We start from the raw sequence: 19,693 nt of genomic DNA, 5'->3' as shown, positions 1-19,693 counted from the left end.
AAGTTTATATATAGTATTTTCAAGAAAAGAAGCAAATTCATGTACATATATAGTTTCCTAAAATGAATTTATTTAGGTTAACATGCCACACTATACTCATGTGAAGCATTTTTGAATTTTCTAAATTCATGCATAATGAATTAGTTTCAAACACTATGGAACCCAAGTTGTCTCTTAATGGCATTTATATCTAAAAGCAAGTCTTTCTACCTTTCTATACCAACTTTATCTTTATCTCTTTTTTCTTTTATCTGTTTCTTTTTTTCCCCGCATTTTTTAGACAATCATTAGAGGTGAAATAAGCATTATATATATATATATATTATTTTCTTATCCATCTATATAATAGTTGTGAAAGAAAATGAATCACATATAATTAAATTTGTCTCATTTTTACTCAATTTTGCACCCAACAAATATACAAAGTATACACACATTTTATAGCATGCAAGGATCTGAATTGGGTTCTTGATGTTTTTTCAAGCAATTTTACTTTTGTTTTCATAACTCAAATTCATAATTTTACAATCACAAAAGGGCAATCATACCAAAAACAACCCAACAAAAAAAGTTGAGCTAAAGTAATTGCATGTAAGGATTTTGCTGCTTTGCCTAAGAGGGTTATTGAGAGGGTGACTTAAATAGTGCACATAACAAAAATGCCCCTCATCCAAAATCAAATTTGCTTCACCTGCTCTTTCCACGATTGCCTCCTCTCTCTTTTACCTTCCTATGGCCGCCTTTAACAATCGCCTTTGGCTCGTTGCGCGTTGATCGTCGCTACATCCTCCATCTTCGTTGTGGAAAGGGATGATGTAACGGTGGTCCGCACAAGGCAAGGATGTGCCAATGAGGAAAGGCAAAGACAGTGAGAGGAAGACAATTGTTGAAGGTGGCCATAGGAAGGGGAGAAAGAGGAGAGAAGAGGTGATCATGGGAAGAGCAAGTGAAGCAAATTTGATTTTGGATAAGGGACAATTTTATCATTTGCACCCTTTTCAGTCACCCTCTCGGGCAAGTAGCAATTTCCTTTCATGCAATTCTACTTTCACCACAATAATTCACCAACTTTGAAGTCTCCTTATCGCAAATCCTAATCATGCTATCTGAGCAAGCTAGAAATACAAAGTTCTTAGCTTAAGTTTAAAACTTCCTATTAGGCATCATATATACATGTTTGCCCCTTGCTTGTCAAGGTTAATGCTATTGTAGCAAGCCAACACCATGAAGGACTACAACGAAATTTGCACCCTGGCAAATTAACGTGATTTCCTAAGCTTTTATCGTGGTTCAAGTTGTGATATTGTTTCAACATCCACTGAACAAATTTCTGGCCCCCATTGCACAGTGGCATCGTCGGCTTTCCTCGTCCAGAAAGCAGGGATTTTGGGCGTGGGCACAGCCTCACTTTCATTTTTGAGCATGGAAGAAACCTCCAGCATGGATGGCCTATCTTGCCATTTCTCTTGGACGCACAGCAAGGCCACCTGCATGCATCGCATGATTTTACATGACGACAAAGAATCATCCAGCAGTGGATCGACAAACTCCATGCCTTTCCCATCTTTCCATAGTTCATAAGCCTGGACAAAGTCGCAAGAGTAATCATCCATCCTTTCTGTTGGCAGTGAATTGCAAGTTTGAAAGAAGAAATTGTCGAGCAACTTACATATTCTAGAAGATTTAGATCTTCTTCGGGGCCACATACACATGTATTCTTTTTGCCACTTATGATTTGTAGCAGTAGAACTCCAAAGCTGTAAACGTCATATTTTGTTGAGTATATGCCATTTCTTATATATTCTGGAGGAACATAGCCGCTGCATTTGACAAATAAAAAGAAATATTTAGTATTTATCACCATTAGACATTGTTTTTTGAGAGATTGATCTAGGGCTGATTTACTTACTATGTTCCTACAATTCGGCTAGTATTTGCTTCTTCATCATCCTTGTGAAAAATTCGAGCTAAACCAAAATCAGATATTTTAGGTTTCATCATACTATCCAATAAAATGTTACTGGCCTTTAAATCCCTGTGAATTATGGTCCATCTTGAATACTCTTGGAGATAAATAAGCCCTTGAGTAACTCCTTCAATGACTTGAACCCATTTGCTCCAATCAAATAACATGCGCCTAACCGGATCTAAAACAAACAGGACTTACAGTGATTAGTTACTTCCTTGAAAACTTAAATAAGAATCAAGGTGCACTTACACCATGCTTAAACAAAATCCTAAACATGATTTATTTCCAGCTTAATGGTGTGTGGTATGGCATCTCCTCAATTCTCGAAGTAACTTTCCCAATTCATGTGGCTATGAATACTTGCTCCGTGACATTGGGCTAGAGCTTGAGCTCTTCAGGCATGTGCCCATCTAGTGGCAAGTATGAAAGATTGATGTCTGAAGGGTTCTGCTAATATTTTGTCAAATAACATACACGTCAAAAATATCTACAAACTACATGCATTTTAGCATCCTACTGATGCGTTCAGTCTTGGCATTGACACTGCTAATATGAGTGCCAGTCTAAGAAGAGAATTGTTGTTTTCAATATAATACAAGAATCAACATTATTCTTGTTGAGTTCCATATATTGTTAAAATATAATCACTAGCTAGGAAGAAGTGTCTTGAAATGTCGAATCCCTTTAAAAAGGGCTACGCAGCAATTCTGCAATCCTGCTGCAGGGGCCAAACCTACCCTTAGTTTTGTGTGTGAATTTTCAGGATTGCAATAACATCTACAAAACGTAAGAACCCAGAGCTGGTTAATTATTCCTAGCATGTACTCATTAACATATAAGTGGAAGAGATTGCACACCATGGAGGTAGAAGGCCAAGCTTTTGTTTGGCATATACTCATAGATCAGCAGCTTTTCTTCCCCTTCAGTGCAAAATCCCAGAAGTCTAACTAGGTTGACGTGTTGAAGTTTTGCTGTCAGTGTAACCTCATTTTTGAACTCCTCAGCTCCTTGATGAGAAGTTTCAGAAAGTCTTTTCACAGCGATTTCCAGTCCATCTGGTAACTTTCCCTGACAAAACACTGCATCCTTAATTTTTTTAAACAGGATATTGCAGGCTTTTGTGGTGCACTATAAGTTGACCCTTCATATATAACTGTGCTTAATGCTTAGACAATTATAAATTAATGACCATAAATACTATTCAGTGCCTTGTTTTTGTTCTTGTTGTAAGTTTTGGGAGTCAATAGCAAAGCTTAGACTCCATTTGTTTGCAAAAAAGTCTTCTACAGGAATTTTCCAGTGTTTGGGCCATGAAAATATAAAAGTCAACTGAAATTGGTTTCCGGTCAATAAAAACTAAAGTCTTTAAACTTGTGCTAATTCCCAGAAAACAACACACCATCTTGAAAAGGGTAAGCCGTTTTTCTCATAACCCTAGCCTCTCAAAACACCTCCCTCCTCAACACACTAGAAATGGTTTTCTAACAAAATATTTTTTAAATTATAGCCAAACAACAAAAAACTAATTTCAAGAAAATTATTTTCTTTGGAAACTATTCTTCCTCAAGAAAACACTTTTTTGCAAACAAAAGGAGCCTCAATCTCCTAGAAAATTGGCTAGTTCTAGGGGCTCTAGTCATACTGATCCAAAATTAAAATTGGTCCACAGGACACCAAAAATTACCTTATAAACAGGTCCAAATCCACCTTCACCGAGCTTATTTTTGCTTGAAAACTTGTTTGTGGCAGTTTTGATGTCAGCAAAACTGAATGCTTGAAGATTAGGTGATGATGACTTTCTGCCTCGAGTTAATATCCTCATACCTGAATGTAAAAGTGGAGCGCGTCAATATTCAATTGCTTAATGACATGCAGTAAGTAAAATCGTGAATGCTTACCTTTCATTCTGACCATTCTCCTCTGCAGATACACTGTTGAAGCTCCTAGCAGGAGAGTAAGTCCAACAACAAAGGGCAGAAAAACAACCAAAAACAGTTTCTTGTGTCTTTGCTCCTTGTGCTCCTCATAAGCTGAAATAGAGGAAGATTATATATGGAGATCAGAGTTTAGAAAGTTGAGCACATACAGTGAGATTCGGCTCTCACCCAGAGCTTGAACACCTTCATCTTACATATTGAAAGGAAAGAAGAGGCGGGTACAACAATAACATACCAAGCCTTTATCTCACTATATAGGGTCAACTACATGAATTCTGGCTCTTAAGTCATTTTCAATTTAAATTACAAAAAATGATCTGTTGTTTACCTGCCTTAGAAAGGATCCAATGATCATCAAATGGTATTTGCCATACAACATAACCAAGAAGCTTTTTTTCTTTCGAGTACGCAACCTTAGTTTTGATTGCTTCTACATCGTCGAAACAAACCCATGATGAATCTGTGGTGAAGTAATTTACAACATAAGTTGCATTGTATTCTGAAATAGCTCCATAAGTTTTCACCGATGTCATTACGTAGCTGTAGGGTATGTATCCACCTAATGCAGCGCCTGGACCACTTGCAGGTGCCCCAATTGCATTGTCTTTGGGGTTCGCAAGTTTCCACACATAGCCATAATATGGCAAACCCAGAACAATCTTGCTAGCAGGAAATCCTTTAGCAATCCATTGCTTTATACCATAATCGGTGCTTATGTTGCTCGAGGGGTCATACAAAGCAGCATGAGCACCTGTAAAATTTTCTCTCCGAGGCAAATGATAGTCAAATGCTACAATGTTTAACCAGTCCACGTTCCTTGTCATTGAGTCCACAGGGTAACTGGTGGAATGTATGACTGGCAAGTAATAACCTGACACAGTCAAGATGAGTCTTGATTGCCCGGAGTTCTTTGATTCAGTGTTTATAGCAGCTCGCCACTCATCAAGGAGAGTTCCCAAATCCATTGTGTTGGTCACTATGCACGAAGCATCACCTGAGAGATCAATGCCCTGAAAGCCGAAAAGCCTGGTGAGTCTAATGGACGACTGAATGAAAGAGTTCCTTCGAGAGGATTGGCTAACCATGGAAGAGAAGTTTGAAGATTCTGCATCTCCGCCCCATATTGATAGAATGGTAATAACTGATGGATTTCTTTTTCTGACAGTGGGGGTGAAGGTGGAAAAGTATGAGTTATAGGCGGGGGAAACATAGATCTCGGAAGTGGAAGAGTTGATTTGTGCAAAAGAGCATGAAAGGTGAGTAAACAGCGTTGAATCTATGTCAGGAATAGAGATATATGGTGTGCCTGCATACCAACAACCTAATCTGATCCAGTTGTTTGCACCTGAAGAACTCATCACTTGTAAGAGAAGAAACAGAAGGAGGGTTATGATTCTGAGCAACATTGAAAAACACTGATCACTTCTGATTCTTGACTCCACCAAAGAAAGCCAAATCTTTTTGGCGAGTTTGAAGGGTGTTTCTTTCTTTATCAAGATATTTCTATCCTCCCAAATATACATAAAGGGAAAGGGCGACCCCACTGCTTGTCAATTGTAATTGATTTTGATGTGGATGAGATGGCTTTAGCATTTTATGAAAAATGGAAGAATAATTGATGCAAAGTTTGAATTATGTGTTTGGGGTGATTTCATAGGCTAATTTTAATGGAATCAGGTTGAGGATTCTGAGTCACGAAGTTACGCTGGTGAGGCCTATGCTTTTTTGGGCAAATTCTTTCGTTTAGGCCACGAAATTAGCATTTTTTTCATTTTAGGAAATAATTGATTCTCCAATAACTTCCATTAGGAAGTAAATTTTATCATGCCGTTTTAAGGGATTTTTCTTATTTCATGCTGATTTTAATACTATAATAAAATCTCAATCTTGCCTTTTTTGGTAAGATTTGAGATTTAGGGTTTTGGGATGTTTTCTAAGTTGTAGTCTATAAATTCTATGTTTATGGAATGTTTTAGGGGATTGATGAATTTTCAATAAAATTTTTGTTGAAATTTTCCTTGAATTCTCTTCAATTTATTCAGTATTCTTTAGAATCAATGAGTTATTGATTGAGTCCTATAATCCGGCATTCATGAGTGAATCAACGAGTTATTAGAAGGCTTCTGCTACATCAGTTGGTATTAGAGCCCGATTCGTTCCTTGACAATCACCATGTCGCCAAGACGAGCAGCTCGCAACCAAACTGTAGAAGAAGTATATGCCCAAGATAACGCAAGAGAAATCTAGCATTTGAATGGGCTCGTGAATACTATGATGGAGCAGATCATGCAGATGAATCAGACTATACAAGAGTTTGTAATTGGACAAGGATGTAGACGAAGGAGGCAGGAGGATGTCAATCCGTTTGGTCCCCCTTAACCAGGGAGAGGGTGATGAAAATGACGGTGATAGCGAGGAAGATTTCGAAGAGGATCCACACAGGTGTCTTAGAGATGGCGTGGGTGAAGACAATAGACGTTGGGAATCTGGAATGAGAACTGAAATCCTAGAATCCTATGGTGAAATTAAAGTCGAAGAATTCTTAGATTAGTTGGAAACGACATAAGAGATTTTGGAATTTAAGGAGGTGCTGGGGAATAAGCGTGTGCCATTAGTCATAACGTGATTTAGAAGCAGAGTAATAGCGTGGTGGAAACATGTGAAGTTAACCAGGGTCAAAATGGGAAAACCTAAGATTTCCACATGGGAAAAGCTGAAGAAGAAGATGAGGGAGGAGTTTCTGCCTTATAATTACCAGAGGTTGATGTACCAGAAGTTGTAAAATTTGAGGCGAGGAACTAGGGCTGTAGATGAATATACCACAGACTTTTACCAGTTGGTTGCAAGGAATGAACTACAAGAGATAGAAGATCAGTTGGTGTCAAGGTATGTTGGAAGATTGAGATTACAGATTCAAGATGTAGTCAACATGTTTGATCTTGTGTCTGTTTCAACGGCACATCAGAGAGCACTACAGGTGGAGAAACAAGACCGGCGTACAGGAAATCCCACAAACAGTAGCAACATGGCTGTTGGCAGTAGTCGAACAAGAGGTGGCGGTAGTGTCTAGAACGTGAATCAGGGTACTGGAAAAGGGCTTAGAGTCATCCCTAGCACAGGCCAACCAAACAAAAACAACCCTAGTGGCAATCAACCTAACAGAGCTAGTGGCAATAGTGAAATTAGGTGTATCAGTTGTGGTGAAATGGGCCATCGACAATCAGAGTGCAAGAAAACAGCTGGGAGAAAGGCGTTAATGGTTGAGGCAGGAGGTGAAGATGATAAGTTAACAGATATCGAGCAAAAACCCGCTTTTGATATAGAAACCTATGAGGAAGAAGAAGAGGTGGCTGGTGACACTGGGACTACCCTGGTGGTTTAGAGATCCTACTTAACTCCTAAAGTTGCTAACAAAGACAACTGGCTAAGAAATAATATTTTTCAGTCTACATGTACTATCCTAGGCAAGGTATGTCGTTTTGTTATTGATGCTGGTAGTTGTGAGAATATAATATCCGTTGAGGCTAACCAGAAGTTGAATTTGAAAATTGAAAAGCATCCAGCTCCATACAAGATGGCTTGGCTTAAGAAAGGCAGCAAGGTTATAGTGTCTTTATGTGCTTTAGTGTCATTTTCAATGGGCTCAAAATATAAAGACTCTGTATGGTGTGATGCATGCCATTTATTATTGGGGAGGCCTTGGCAGTTTGATAGGAGGGTAGTTTATGATGGCAGGGAAAACACCTACAGCTTTGTATTTAAGGGGTTAAAAATTGTACTATTGCCTAGCAAGTTCTCGGAAAAATTAAACCTATTGTGTAGGGTACTAATCTGCTGTCCTAGGCAAGATTTAGTGAGGAATTGCAGGAGTTGGAAGTGTTATGTAAGAACCTATATTTTCGTAAAGTTGCCACGTAATTTAAGCAAGTTTAGAATACCAAAAAATTGACTTGATAGTAGTTATAAGTATCGAATCGAGTGTAGGGGATGCCTCGGAGTGAAATTGTCTAAGAAAAATGATATGGTCTCGATGAGCGTTTCGAGATAAGATTTATGGTATCAAAAGAAATCGAATCAGGAACAATTTTCGGTACAGTTAAATTGCAGTTGTCATTTAGGCTATAAAACCAAATTGTCGTAAGGGACTTCCTGGAAGTCAACAGAAGCCTGAGGGAGTTCCGATTTTTCGTAATAAGCAACCCTTTAGTGGTTTCGAGATGAAACGATAGCCAATAAGGATACTGGGGTGAAATTGTCATTATCGAGTAAAATTTAAGTTATTAATTTTGCGTTTTCGATATTTTAATGTAAATTAATTTGAGGTTTAATGGTATAGTTGCAATAAAGAAATTGCTCAAGTGAAATTAAGAAAGAAATTGGGGTTTATGTATAATTTTATTATGTAATATGTAGTTATATATATGTATGTGTTTGTGCGCGTGTGTGAGTGATGGCTGCCCATGCTCTGCAAACGTGATGGTTGATTTCTATAAATGAGGGTGTTCTTCACGCAATAGGGAATGACCAGGTAGCGAGGAAAGGCAAAGTATTGCCTATAAATAGAGAGAGGGTCTAAGAGAAATAAGGAAGAAGAAAGTAGGGGCAACCATGGTCGAGAGCTCCAGCAAGCAGGGGCAGTATGGAGGAGGCCAGTGAAGGCTAAGGCGGAGGCCAGAGAGGCTGGTGGCAAGCTGCGAGGTTGGCTGGAGGCCAAGGCGAGTTGCAGCCGCGAGCTGTTGTGCTTGCAAGCAGCCATGGCCGATGCGCAATGAGCTGGGCAGCAGCGGGTGCGCAACAAGGAGGCTGGTGTGACGGCGATGGTGGGCTCCGTGGAGGTTCGGGAGCTGGTCGATGGCATCAGAGGTAGTCGGTGGCATCGGACGTAGCTGACAACGACCGAGGCAGTGGCTGAAACGGAGCTGGGCACACGTAGGGGCTGCGTGAGGAAGAAGATAAAGTGAGAAGAGAAGGAAAAATAAGAAAGAAAAGGAAAAGAAAAAAAAAAGAAATAGAAGAAAAATAGAAAAAATGGAGAAAAATTTCAAAAAATAGGACGTGAATATTTATTAATATTCTGGAGATTTTGGGCAAAAAAATGGTTCGGGCACGCATTTCGAAGATATGACATGCATATCGAGGAAGCCAGAGAGGGTGAGTTAAGATAAGTAAAATTTTCTAGAAAATTTCAAAAATTTGGGAATATAATTTTATGAATTGTCATAGTGAAATATTTGAAAAAATATTTGAGAAATATTTAGTTTGAATTTATTGAGAAAAAATATGAAGAAATAGAGAGAAAAATAAAGAAAATACAAGAAATTATGAAAAAATAAGTTTTAATACTTATTTAAATAAATATGGTGATTATGATGCTTTGAGGCTTAAGTTGAAGTGACTTGTGCAAATTTTGAGGTTGGCATGCAAATCGAGACAATGCACATATTTCGAGGCAAGGCACGAATATTAAGGAAGCCTGATAAACTTGAGAAGGTAAATAGTATTTTCCAATTGGATTTAGTTTTATGGAAAATGCTTGGTTTATAAGTGATTCAACACAAAACCCAATTTTAAGTAAATATTTTTATCATGTTGTCATACCTTGATATGAACATATCATGTAGATTGCATTTACATGTATTGATGATTAAATGTGTATATGTTCACGATGATATTATTGATCATGCATCGAATAAGGGTTTAGGATTATGAATTGGCATCGCTGCTCTACCAAGGGTGCACCCATACATCTCGACCTGGTAAGGAGACTGTAAAAATAGAGAGCAGTAGTTGGGTGTAGTCGACTCAAACCGAAATGATATGAAAATGACATTTTGCATTTTGCATTTTGCATTCATGCACGAAATATGTTTATTGTTTCCTTACTTAGATAATTTATCATCTAACTTGGGCTTTGCCCCTAGAAAATTCAAACGTGCCAGATGGAGATTATAGTAGAAACGAGGATGAATGAGGTATGAAATGACACTTAACATAGTGGATGATGAATAAAATGTATGTTATGTAGCCCATGTATTTAAAGTTTTGCTACTTTGAATTTTGAATGCTTTGAAATAATGATGATGTATAACCCTATTTAGGGTTAATGTTAGTTGAGAACTTATGCTTTGTATTAAGTTATGTTGAGGAACGATGATGTAAGAACTAAATTTCGATTAATGTTAAGATGTTAGGTTCAATCCTTGCTTCAGCATTTGATGTGTATAATGATTCTCTTTCGAGAAAAATGAATGAAAATTCTGGGATAGATATGAGAAATGATGTGATTTAGTTTTAAGTTTGAATGAAAAATTTAGCACCCCAGAATTGTCCTAAGTTATAGCATGCCTTGGAGAGCGGGCGGTTACATGTTATATGTGTTGATTGGAAAAAAACATAGGAGTTAAGTTGCTGGTTCCTACGAAAGCAACTGCATTAATTTCTGAATTTCATGATGTCTTTCCTGAGGAGCTGCCTAAAGGGTTTCCACCATTGTGGGATATTCAACATCAAATTGATCTTGAGCTTGGGGCTACTTTGCCAAACAGGCCCCATTACAGAATGAGTCCAAAAGAACAGAAGAATTGCGCAGACAAGTGGAGGAGTTGCTGGCCAAGGGACATGTGAGAGAAAGTATTAGTCCTTGTGCGGTTCTAGCATTGTTGACTCCCAAGAAGGATGGGTCGTGGCACATGTGTGTAGATAGCAAAACCATTAATAAGATCACAGTAAGGTATCACTTTCCTATTCCTCGTTTAGATGACTTGCTGGATCAAATTAGCGGCGCCAAAATTTTTACTAAACTAGATTTGAAGAATGGATATCACCAAATTAGTATCAGACCTGGTGATGAGTGGAAAATAGCCTTCAAGACTCATGAGGGTTTGTATGACTGGTTGGTCATGCCTTTTGGATTGTCTAATGCCCCTAGTACCTTCATGCGTGTGATGAACCAGATTTTAAGGCCTTTTATTGGGAATTTTGTTATCGTGTATTTTGATGATATCTTGATTTATAGTGCTAATGTAAAAGTGCATCTTCAGCACTTGCGGGAAGTGCTGTGTGTTCTTCGCGGGGAGAAGTTTTATGTTGCTATTAAAAAGTGTGTTTTCATGACACCCAAGGTGTTGTTTTTGGGTTATGTGGTTTCTAGAGATGGATTACAAGTTGATGAGTCCAAGATAGAGGTGGTCCAACATTGGCCTCGACCTAAAACACTTACTGAAGTTTGAAGCTCCCATGGATTATCATCTTTTTATAGGCGTTTCATTCCCCACTTTAGTACTATAATGGCTCCAGTTACAGATTGCATGAAGGGTGGCAAGTTTGAATGGACAAATGCGGTTGAAGGGGCGTTTCAGCAGATTAAACAACGCCTTACCACAGCCCCTATTTTGGTGTTGCCAGATTTTTCCCAACCATTCGAGCTACATTGTGATGTTTCCAAGGTGGGCATTGGAGCTGTGTTGAGCCAAAACAACAGACCTGTGGCTTATTTTAATGAAAAATTGTCGAGTTCCAAGCTTAACTATAGTACCTATGATGTGGAGTTCTTTGTTGTGGTTCAAGCAGTCAAACATTGGAAACACTATCTTTTCTACAGAAAGTTCATCTTATATACATAGGGGCGGATTTACGTGTGAGCTGCTCTGGGCTGAAGCCCAGGGTAGCCCACAAAAAAAATGAATTAGGTAGGCTTAAATTTGCAATTCTTTGACCCCATCCCCCTCTGGAAACCCTTCTCTTCTCCACTTCTTCTTCATCTCCCAACCTCACTCTCGCTCTTTCTCACCCTCGCCACCTCTCGCTCTCTGCCTCCTCTCTCTTTCTCATCCGGCGTCCGCTCGCACTGGCCCTCGCTCTCTGCATCTCTCTTGCTTTGCTCGCGTCGCGCTCGCCCTCGGCCCCTCTTGCTTGTGCTCGCCCTCGGCCCCTCGCTCTCTTCATCTCTTTTGCTTGCGCTTGCGCTCGCCCTCGGCCCCTCTTGCTCTCGCCCTCGCTCTCTGCCTCTCTCGCTCGCTCTCGCCCTTTTCTCTTGCTCTCGCTCTCGCCGGCCCTAGCTGCTGCGACGCTGTCTCTCGGGTCTCGGCTCTTGGCGTCTCGCCCTCTTGCTCGCCCCGACGCCCTCTGCTCTACCTCTCGGCCTCGCCCTTGCTCGCTGCCTTCGCTTCATTCGATTGAGAGCTAAGTAATTTTTTTTTTTTTTTTTTTTTGCCTTTGCCTCTGCTTAACAAGTAAAATAAATTGTTTGTGGGTTTCAACTTTGTTGTTGATTAATTCGTTGAAGCTGCTGTCTTTTTTGAGCAAGTTATAAGTGATTTTTTTGCTAATTTTGTGTCTGCTTGGAGTTGGCTGTTTGACTGCTGCATTCAATTAGGATTAGGAATACAATTGTCAATTGTTAATTTGTTATATTGGCCTTACATTTGCCTCAAATCTTGAGTTAAATATTTTAATTGTTCAATTATTGAATTATATTATTTTTTGTTTGTGTATCTTAGAATTTAGAATGGAACAACGAACTTCTGCAAAGAAAAAAAAAAACATTGTTATCTTTTTAAAATTTCAGCCCCCCCAACCTAAATTCCTAGATCCACCCCTGTATATACAAATCATGAAGCATTGAAGCACCTACACAAACAAGATAAGGTATCTTGTAGACACACTTCCTGGGTGTCCTATTTACAACAGTTTACTTTTGTGATTAAACATAAGGTAGGGCTGACAAACAGGGTGGCTGATGCTTTGAGTCGCAGACAGAGTTTATTGACCAACTTGAGAGCTGAGGTACCTAGTTTTGATGATTTTCGTGAATTATTTACCACTAATCCATATTTTTTTCCTATTTTGCATGCTATTAAGGTAGGAGAAAAATCAGATTTTCTTTTGCATGGTGGATTTTTATTCAAGGGTAACCGATTGTGCATTCGTAATTGTAGTTTGAGGTTGAAGATAATTCAGGAATTGCATGGAAAAGGTTATGTAGGGCGTGACAAGACTTTACAATTGGTTTAGGCTTCCTACTTTTGGCCTATCATTCGCAAAGAGGTGGAGAGATATGTCCAAAGATGCTGGATTTGTCAACTTTCCAAGGGGGCAGCCACTAATGCGGGTCTTTACAGGCCTTTACCAGTTTCTTCACAGCCGTGAGTTGATCTTAGTATGGATTTTGTTTTGGGGTTGTCAAGAACTCAACGAGGTAATGATTCCATCTTTGTTGTGGTTGATCGTTTTTCTAAAATGGTTCATTTTCTTCTTTGTAAGAAGACAACAGATGTTGTATATGTTGCTCAATTGTTGTTTAGAGAAATTTATCGATTGCAATATGTGCAAATTGTAATATGTGTAAATTTTGGACCAATATATAAGATAGTTTATTAATTATTTTTCTTGCATTATTTTAATCCCTAACCAAAGTTCATCCGTACGAAAATATTTATCATTTTAATTCCTTCTACCAAAGTTTAATCAGAACAATTTTAGTAATCCTATTTATAAGTTATTGCAAACTAAGAAATCGTAATTATTTTCTTCTCCAACCACTTTGAGATGTGACAAATATATTTCAGTACCCAAAGTCAGGCCTGGCAACTACATATAAATGCCATTTATTGCAACAGTAAAATTAGGTGAACACTAAGATGCAGCCAGTTTGGACTGGAGAATGATTGATTGATACTTAACTTTGACGAAGTCACATACGAAAATGTCACGTAACATTTGCCCAACATGGGCAGATTGAGTAGAGGAAGAGGGGTGGAGGGGCGTGGGATCCATGGGAGGCAGGTGAGACTCACACACCATCCTTTGCAAGTTGGCTTCGAGAAATATATTATTGCTAGACACAAATAATTAGGGGTGTACACGGTATGATTTGGACGATTTAAAAGGAATTTAATATGCCACATCACATATATAGTTTGGTATTAAACTAGACTGTGCAGCCTGATTTGGTGTGCACAAATCGCACCAAATTGTACCGTATTTTACGGTGCAATGTGGTGCGGTTTCTGCGGTTTGATGCTTTTTTATTGATTCATTTGATGTTTCCTCTAGTAGCTTGTATGTACTTGAAAAATACAAACTTAAAAGTTTTAAAATCTAATAAAAAATAAGTTACAATCTAATAAAAAATACAAACTTAAAAGTTTAAAATCTACAACATAACCACATGCTCATAATATAAAAATAACACAAAAATTCACAATATAAATGTCCATAATATAAAAATAACACAAAAATCCACAATATAATTCATGGTCAAGCAAACATATATTTTTAATTTATTTTTTTAATTTTTTATTTATTAGATTTTTTTAATTTTTTTTAATACACTACTTGGCCGGTTAGATTTTAACCGAACCAAAAAAATCGCAAACCGCACGGTTTGAGAATTTCTCAAACCGTGCCAAATTGCACCTCCAAAAAACTGCGCTGTTTGGTGTGGTGTGGTTTGGTGTGGGCGGTTTCCATGGTTTGATGATTTTTTTGCACACCCCTACAAATAATATAAGAATCTGTTCTGAAGTCACATAATCACACTTAAAGTTTGCAAATTATAATATAACCAGTAATCTTTCAAAAATTTAATAAATTCATGTAAATTATAATATATATTATTATTAGTGAAGTCAAACAAAAGGAGTTTAACTGTTGAAATGTTCAAAAATTCATAAAACTAAACCGTGTGAGTATTAGCATTATGAGCTTTATCATAAACTTCACATGTGAACATGACATGGCAAAGCAATAGATTTTTGAGGAAACAATAACTTGATAAACTTGTGGTGTACAAAATTAATGGAAAATGTCAGGAATTAGGAGATGAATTAGGGGATAAGTAGGATAGTTGTGTGTAGTAGAGAGTTATTTTTACAGTTATAATAATAGAGTATTATTTCTAGTTGTGTTGTAATGAAGTGTTTTTTTACAATTTTATAGTAGTGATAATTATTGTAAATAACTACTGAAATAATCATATATAAAGATATGTCACAATATGCAGTGATTATCAAGAAATTAATTAAAGTTCTTTCATTTTCTCTTTATCTATTCTTTATTTCTCTCTATTCTTTTCTCAATTTTCTCTTTAAATTATTTATTTTCTTCATTTTTCTTTATATTTTCTCTCTGTTTCTTTTCTCTATTCTGTCTTCTCAATTCTATTCTAAAAATCCTAGATTCAACTAGGGTCTTGACTGTTGTTATCACAGAGCAGTAGATTCTTTGACACTAATTTGATAGTGTGGATCTATTAAAGATAGCAAACAAAACTAGAATAAAACAATTGGAGGCACAAGTCAACCGGATTAACTCCCAAGTCTACTAGGTTAACTCCCTAGTGACAAATTTGCAAACTCGAATCAAGACCTTGGAAAAATGATCGAGTAAGCATCACAAAACAATTCAATAATTGGATAACAAGTTTGAAGCAATTCAATAATTGAATGACAAGTTTGATGCTTCGATCGATGGACTAGCTAAAAAATTCAATGGGTTCTTGTAGATGTTTTCTTGAATTCTGCAAATTAGCTTATCAAGAGATTTTTCGCCGAAGGAGAATGTTGATCCAATTTTTTAAGGTAATGATCCTAACCCTAGACCATCTAAATTGCCTGGTTAGAGATTGAAAATATATGTGGGCAAGATAATTTGACAGATCGAGGGTGGTTGATAGGAGATTGAAAAATAATTCCTTTATTGCAACTATAAAATTAGGTGAGCACTAAATGCAATGATTATTGCAACAATAAAATTAGGTGAACACTAAATACAATGATTGATTGATACTTAACTTTGACAAAGTCACCCAAAAAAATATTATACTTAACTTTGACAAAGTCACCCAAAAAAATATTATGTTACTTGCGTCACATTATAATATTTGCAGGATATGAGCAAATTGAGAGAGAGAAAATGTGTGGGCTCCATAGGAAAAAGGCATGGGCTTCATTGAGGACAAGTGGGTGACATGGACAAATTGAGAGGGGGAAGATCATGGGCTACATGGGGCGGGTGGGATCCATCCCGGGCGGGTGGGATCCATCCCACCCGCTTGTAAGTCTGTTTCGGATAACATACTATTACTCGATGTGGGTAATATAATTGTCCTAAAATCACATGATCACACTTAAAGTTTGCAAATTACAATATAATCATAATTTTTTTACAAATTTAATGAATCCATGTAAATTATAATATATGTTATTGTTAGTGAAGTCAAACAAAAGGAGTTCAACGTTGAAATGTTCAAAGTTTCATAAAACTAAACCGTGTGAGTATTAGCATTATGAGCTTGCCATAAGCTTCAGATGTGAACATGACATGGCAAAACTTCATTAACAATAGATTTTTGAGGAAAGAATAACTTGATAAACTTTTGGTGTATAAAATTAATGGAAAATGTCAAGAATTAAAGAATATGAGAGGAACTAGGGGATAAGTAGGGTATTTGTGTGCTATAGAGAGTTACTTTAATTATAGTTATATAGTAATGGAGTATTATTTTTCAGTTGTGTAAATAAGTATTGGAATAGTTATATATAAAGGTATACCACAATATGTAGAGATTATTAAAAAATTAATTAAAATTCTCTCATTTTCTCTCTATCAATTCTTTATTTCTCTATTTTCTTTTCTTAGTTTTCTCTTTAAATTCTTTGTTTCCTTACACTTTCTCTATATTCTCTCTGTTTCTTTCCTTTATTCTTCCTTTTCAATTCTATTTTAAAATTTTTAAATTCAAAACTAGGGTCTTGACAGTTATTATCAGAGCAGTAGATTTTTTAACACTAATTTGATAGTTTAAATCTATTAGAGATGGTAGACAGAATTGAAATGAAGCAATTGAAGACACAAGTCAACCAAATTAACTCCCAAGTCGACCAGGTTAACTCCCTAGTGACAAATTTACAAACTTGAATCAAGGTCTTGAAAAAAGGATCGATTAAGCATCACGAAGCAATTCAATAATTGGATAACAAGTTCGATACTTCGATAGGTGGACTAGCTAAAAGACTCAATGGCTCCTTACAAATGTTTTCCTGAATTTTGCAAATCAATTTATCGGGGGATTTTTTGCCGAAAGAGAATATTGATCCAATTCTAGAAAGTAATGGTCCTAACCCTAAACCATTTAGATTGCTTGGTTAGAGATTGAAAATATGTGTGGACAAGATAATTTGACAAATCGGGTGTGGTTGATAAGAGATTAGAAAATAATTCCTTTAGTACTTCATATGTTCACAACAATGTTCCTCTACCAAAATTAGAAATTCCCTTGTTTGATGAAAAGAAACTTTATGCGGTGGATAAGAAAATGCCAATTTTTTTTTAAGTTTTATAATATACTTAGAATGCTAGAAGGTAAATTTGGCTTCAACTTATCTGAATGATATTGCTATGCTTGGTATCAAGGGATGGGCAAGACTTAAGGTTGAATGCATATGAAAAGATTTTGTGGATAAATTATGTGAAAAGTTTAGGGATAAAAATATGACTAACGTTAATAAAAGAATTTAATAAATTGAAACAAGTTGGATCGGTACTTGAATATCAACTAAGCTAAAGTTTTTAATGATCAGTACTACCGTTACTTTATCTAAATCCTATTTTATTTCTAATTTCATTAATTAGTGGCCTAAGTGAAGAGTTGAGATTGATAGTTAAAATGTTGTAACTTGTAACAGTCGAATAGGTGACAGAAAAGGTAAATACTACGCACATGAATTGTCAATGAAAGCTCTACTTAAGAAACATAGGATTTTGCCGGAATTGGGGCTATCAATAACCATAAATAACTTAGTTTAATTTGAGATCTAAGCAAGCGGTTTATGGAAACTCAAAAGCTAAACACAAAAAAACCACAGTAGATGATTTTCAAAGCTGTTGCGGTTTGACAATTTAGCAGTTTAGATAAATTTGGTTGGGTGAATTTGAACGATTTGATTTATTCTTACGTATCCCTAATTTTAAGGGATATTATTTATACATAATGGGTGTAATTTAACACGAATCGAATAAAATTATAAATTAAGTAAATTTGAGATTTTGAATCAGTTGTTAAAATTATAAGCAAGCACGTTGAGCTTGTTCATAATCGTGGGACTAATTATGAATAATTATAAAGTATGGAGTTCTTATTTTCATAATCGTGGGACTAATTATGAATAATTATAAAGTATGGAGTTCTTATTTTCTCTTTATTTAAGAGCAAATGAACGAAAAATGATATAGATTTGTGGAGTGAAAGCACATAGAATAAAAAATAATTAAATTAACTAGTAAATAGGATTTTATTATTATTATTATTATTATTATTATTTTGAGACCGACAAAAAAAATATTAATTTAGTTTGATTTTATTCATTTCATTATTATGGTTGTATTTTGCAAAGGAATAACCCATTTGACCCATTCCTATTGGTTAACACTTTTGTCGAGTACAGTGTCATCATTTGAACCAAGTCCATTAACTTTTGTCAAAGTTGATTTAGCAAAGGTTTTGATTCGGTTCAATTTTAGGTTAAATTTATTTTTTTTTCAAAAAAATAAGACCCACTAAGATTAACTTTTATGATTATTTAAATTAAGATTATTGCATCATCAATAATATTAATAACCATCACTTGTTCACTTATATTGTAAATCAATAGATCCTATTTTTTCTTACACATGGATTAATTTATTATTTATTTTAATATCAAATTGTAATCCCATTAAATGGGGTTGATTACATGAGATATACTAGATAGTAATTTTCTCTAAATATGAGATTGCAATGCAGATTAAATGCATGGATAAACAGTCAGGGTGGTAGGTTTGTAGAAGGATTTCGAAATTTTATATTATGAATCGATGCTACGTGTTTGATTTTTAACCCTCTAATACTTGTGTGGTTCTATACTATACAGTCCGAAAATTTAGATGAGAGCCTAATGAAGCTGCAGCTAACAAAGTTCTAAGACCGTATTAGGCTGGCCGAGTGCATTTGGAGGGAAAAGACTCTGTTTTTGGGTCCTTATGAGTTCTCTGACAAAGTGGATTTAAGTCAACTTCCTATCAATATACTTTTCCAAAAAACAAGCACACAAGAAAACACTCTAGGTGGTGGGTAGTGGAAGAAAAGTTTGAAATCATCATTTTGTGAGTCTGATGCTGTGGATTTGATTTTTAGTCCCTGGAATACTTGAGTGGTGTCCCATGCCATTTTGTCCAAGGTTTCAGTGTGAGTTTAATTGTGCCATATAGTACAATGTTTCAGTGTGAGTCCAACGTTTCAGTGTGAGGTTAATGATGCTACCAAAGATGTTCTAGCAGGGTTAATGAGGCTGGCCAAGTGCATTGGGGAACAAAACATAATGCTCCTCAATTCTCTAGTTCTCTAACAAACATGACTTTAGTTAATGTTGTGTCCAAATGTCAAAAGCATATAATAGCCGCAATTAAAGCAGTAGCCTCAATTTTGACAATTACAGTAACTGGAATTTCAAACAGCGCCAAATGCATTTTTAATGCGTCAGGAAGGTTTATTTAGGCCTTCCCATCTCAATTGTTTTTCATTCCAATAGCTCATTTAGAGAGAGAAAAAATAGACTTATAAAGTTAATGGTGTTTTCTCTTTGTTTGCAAAAGGTGAAGTTCCTCACCTTAAGAGTCCTCCACACACCGCCCCACATATGTGGGAGGGGTTAATCATGACATACGACAGTGCATCAGGTAAGAGGTACAGTGCATAGTACTCACAAGAAGCCTCCCCACATAAGAATGAAACTCCCATATGCCATGACTC

The 19,693-nt window shown here is 36.5% G+C and overlaps 1 protein-coding gene across 5 annotated transcripts in view; it reads right to left on the bottom strand.

The window, feature by feature from the left end:
• Positions 1-452: 452 nt before the first annotated feature.
• LOC127794561 (cysteine-rich receptor-like protein kinase 19) overlaps positions 453-19,693 on the bottom strand; it is a 46,303-nt gene continuing 27,062 nt past the window's right edge. Inside the window, exons 1-8 of one of the 5 annotated variants that reach the window (XM_052325751.1) lie at positions 4,989-5,410; positions 4,235-4,916; positions 3,868-3,999; positions 3,654-3,793; positions 2,827-3,037; positions 1,910-2,147; positions 1,670-1,820; positions 453-1,583 (exon numbers count right to left, since the gene is read on the bottom strand). In XM_052325751.1, coding sequence (XP_052181711.1) covers positions 1,281-1,583; positions 1,670-1,820; positions 1,910-2,147; positions 2,827-3,037; positions 3,654-3,793; positions 3,868-3,999; positions 4,235-4,916; positions 4,989-5,312 — 2,181 coding nt within the window. In that variant the 5' untranslated portion in view covers positions 5,313-5,410 and the 3' untranslated portion in view covers positions 453-1,280. Of the gene's footprint in view, positions 1,584-1,669; positions 1,821-1,909; positions 2,148-2,826; positions 3,038-3,653; positions 3,794-3,867; positions 4,000-4,234; positions 5,411-19,693 lie in introns of those variants that run through there. The other 4 variants (XM_052325744.1, XM_052325743.1, XM_052325745.1 and 1 more) reach the window with 4 other exon arrangements.

This window comes from Diospyros lotus, chromosome 2, assembly GCF_014633365.1.
Source record: "Diospyros lotus cultivar Yz01 chromosome 2, ASM1463336v1, whole genome shotgun sequence".
Taxonomy (NCBI): domain Eukaryota; kingdom Viridiplantae; phylum Streptophyta; class Magnoliopsida; order Ericales; family Ebenaceae; genus Diospyros; species Diospyros lotus.
This window is presented reverse-complemented; position numbering and strand designations above follow the sequence as displayed.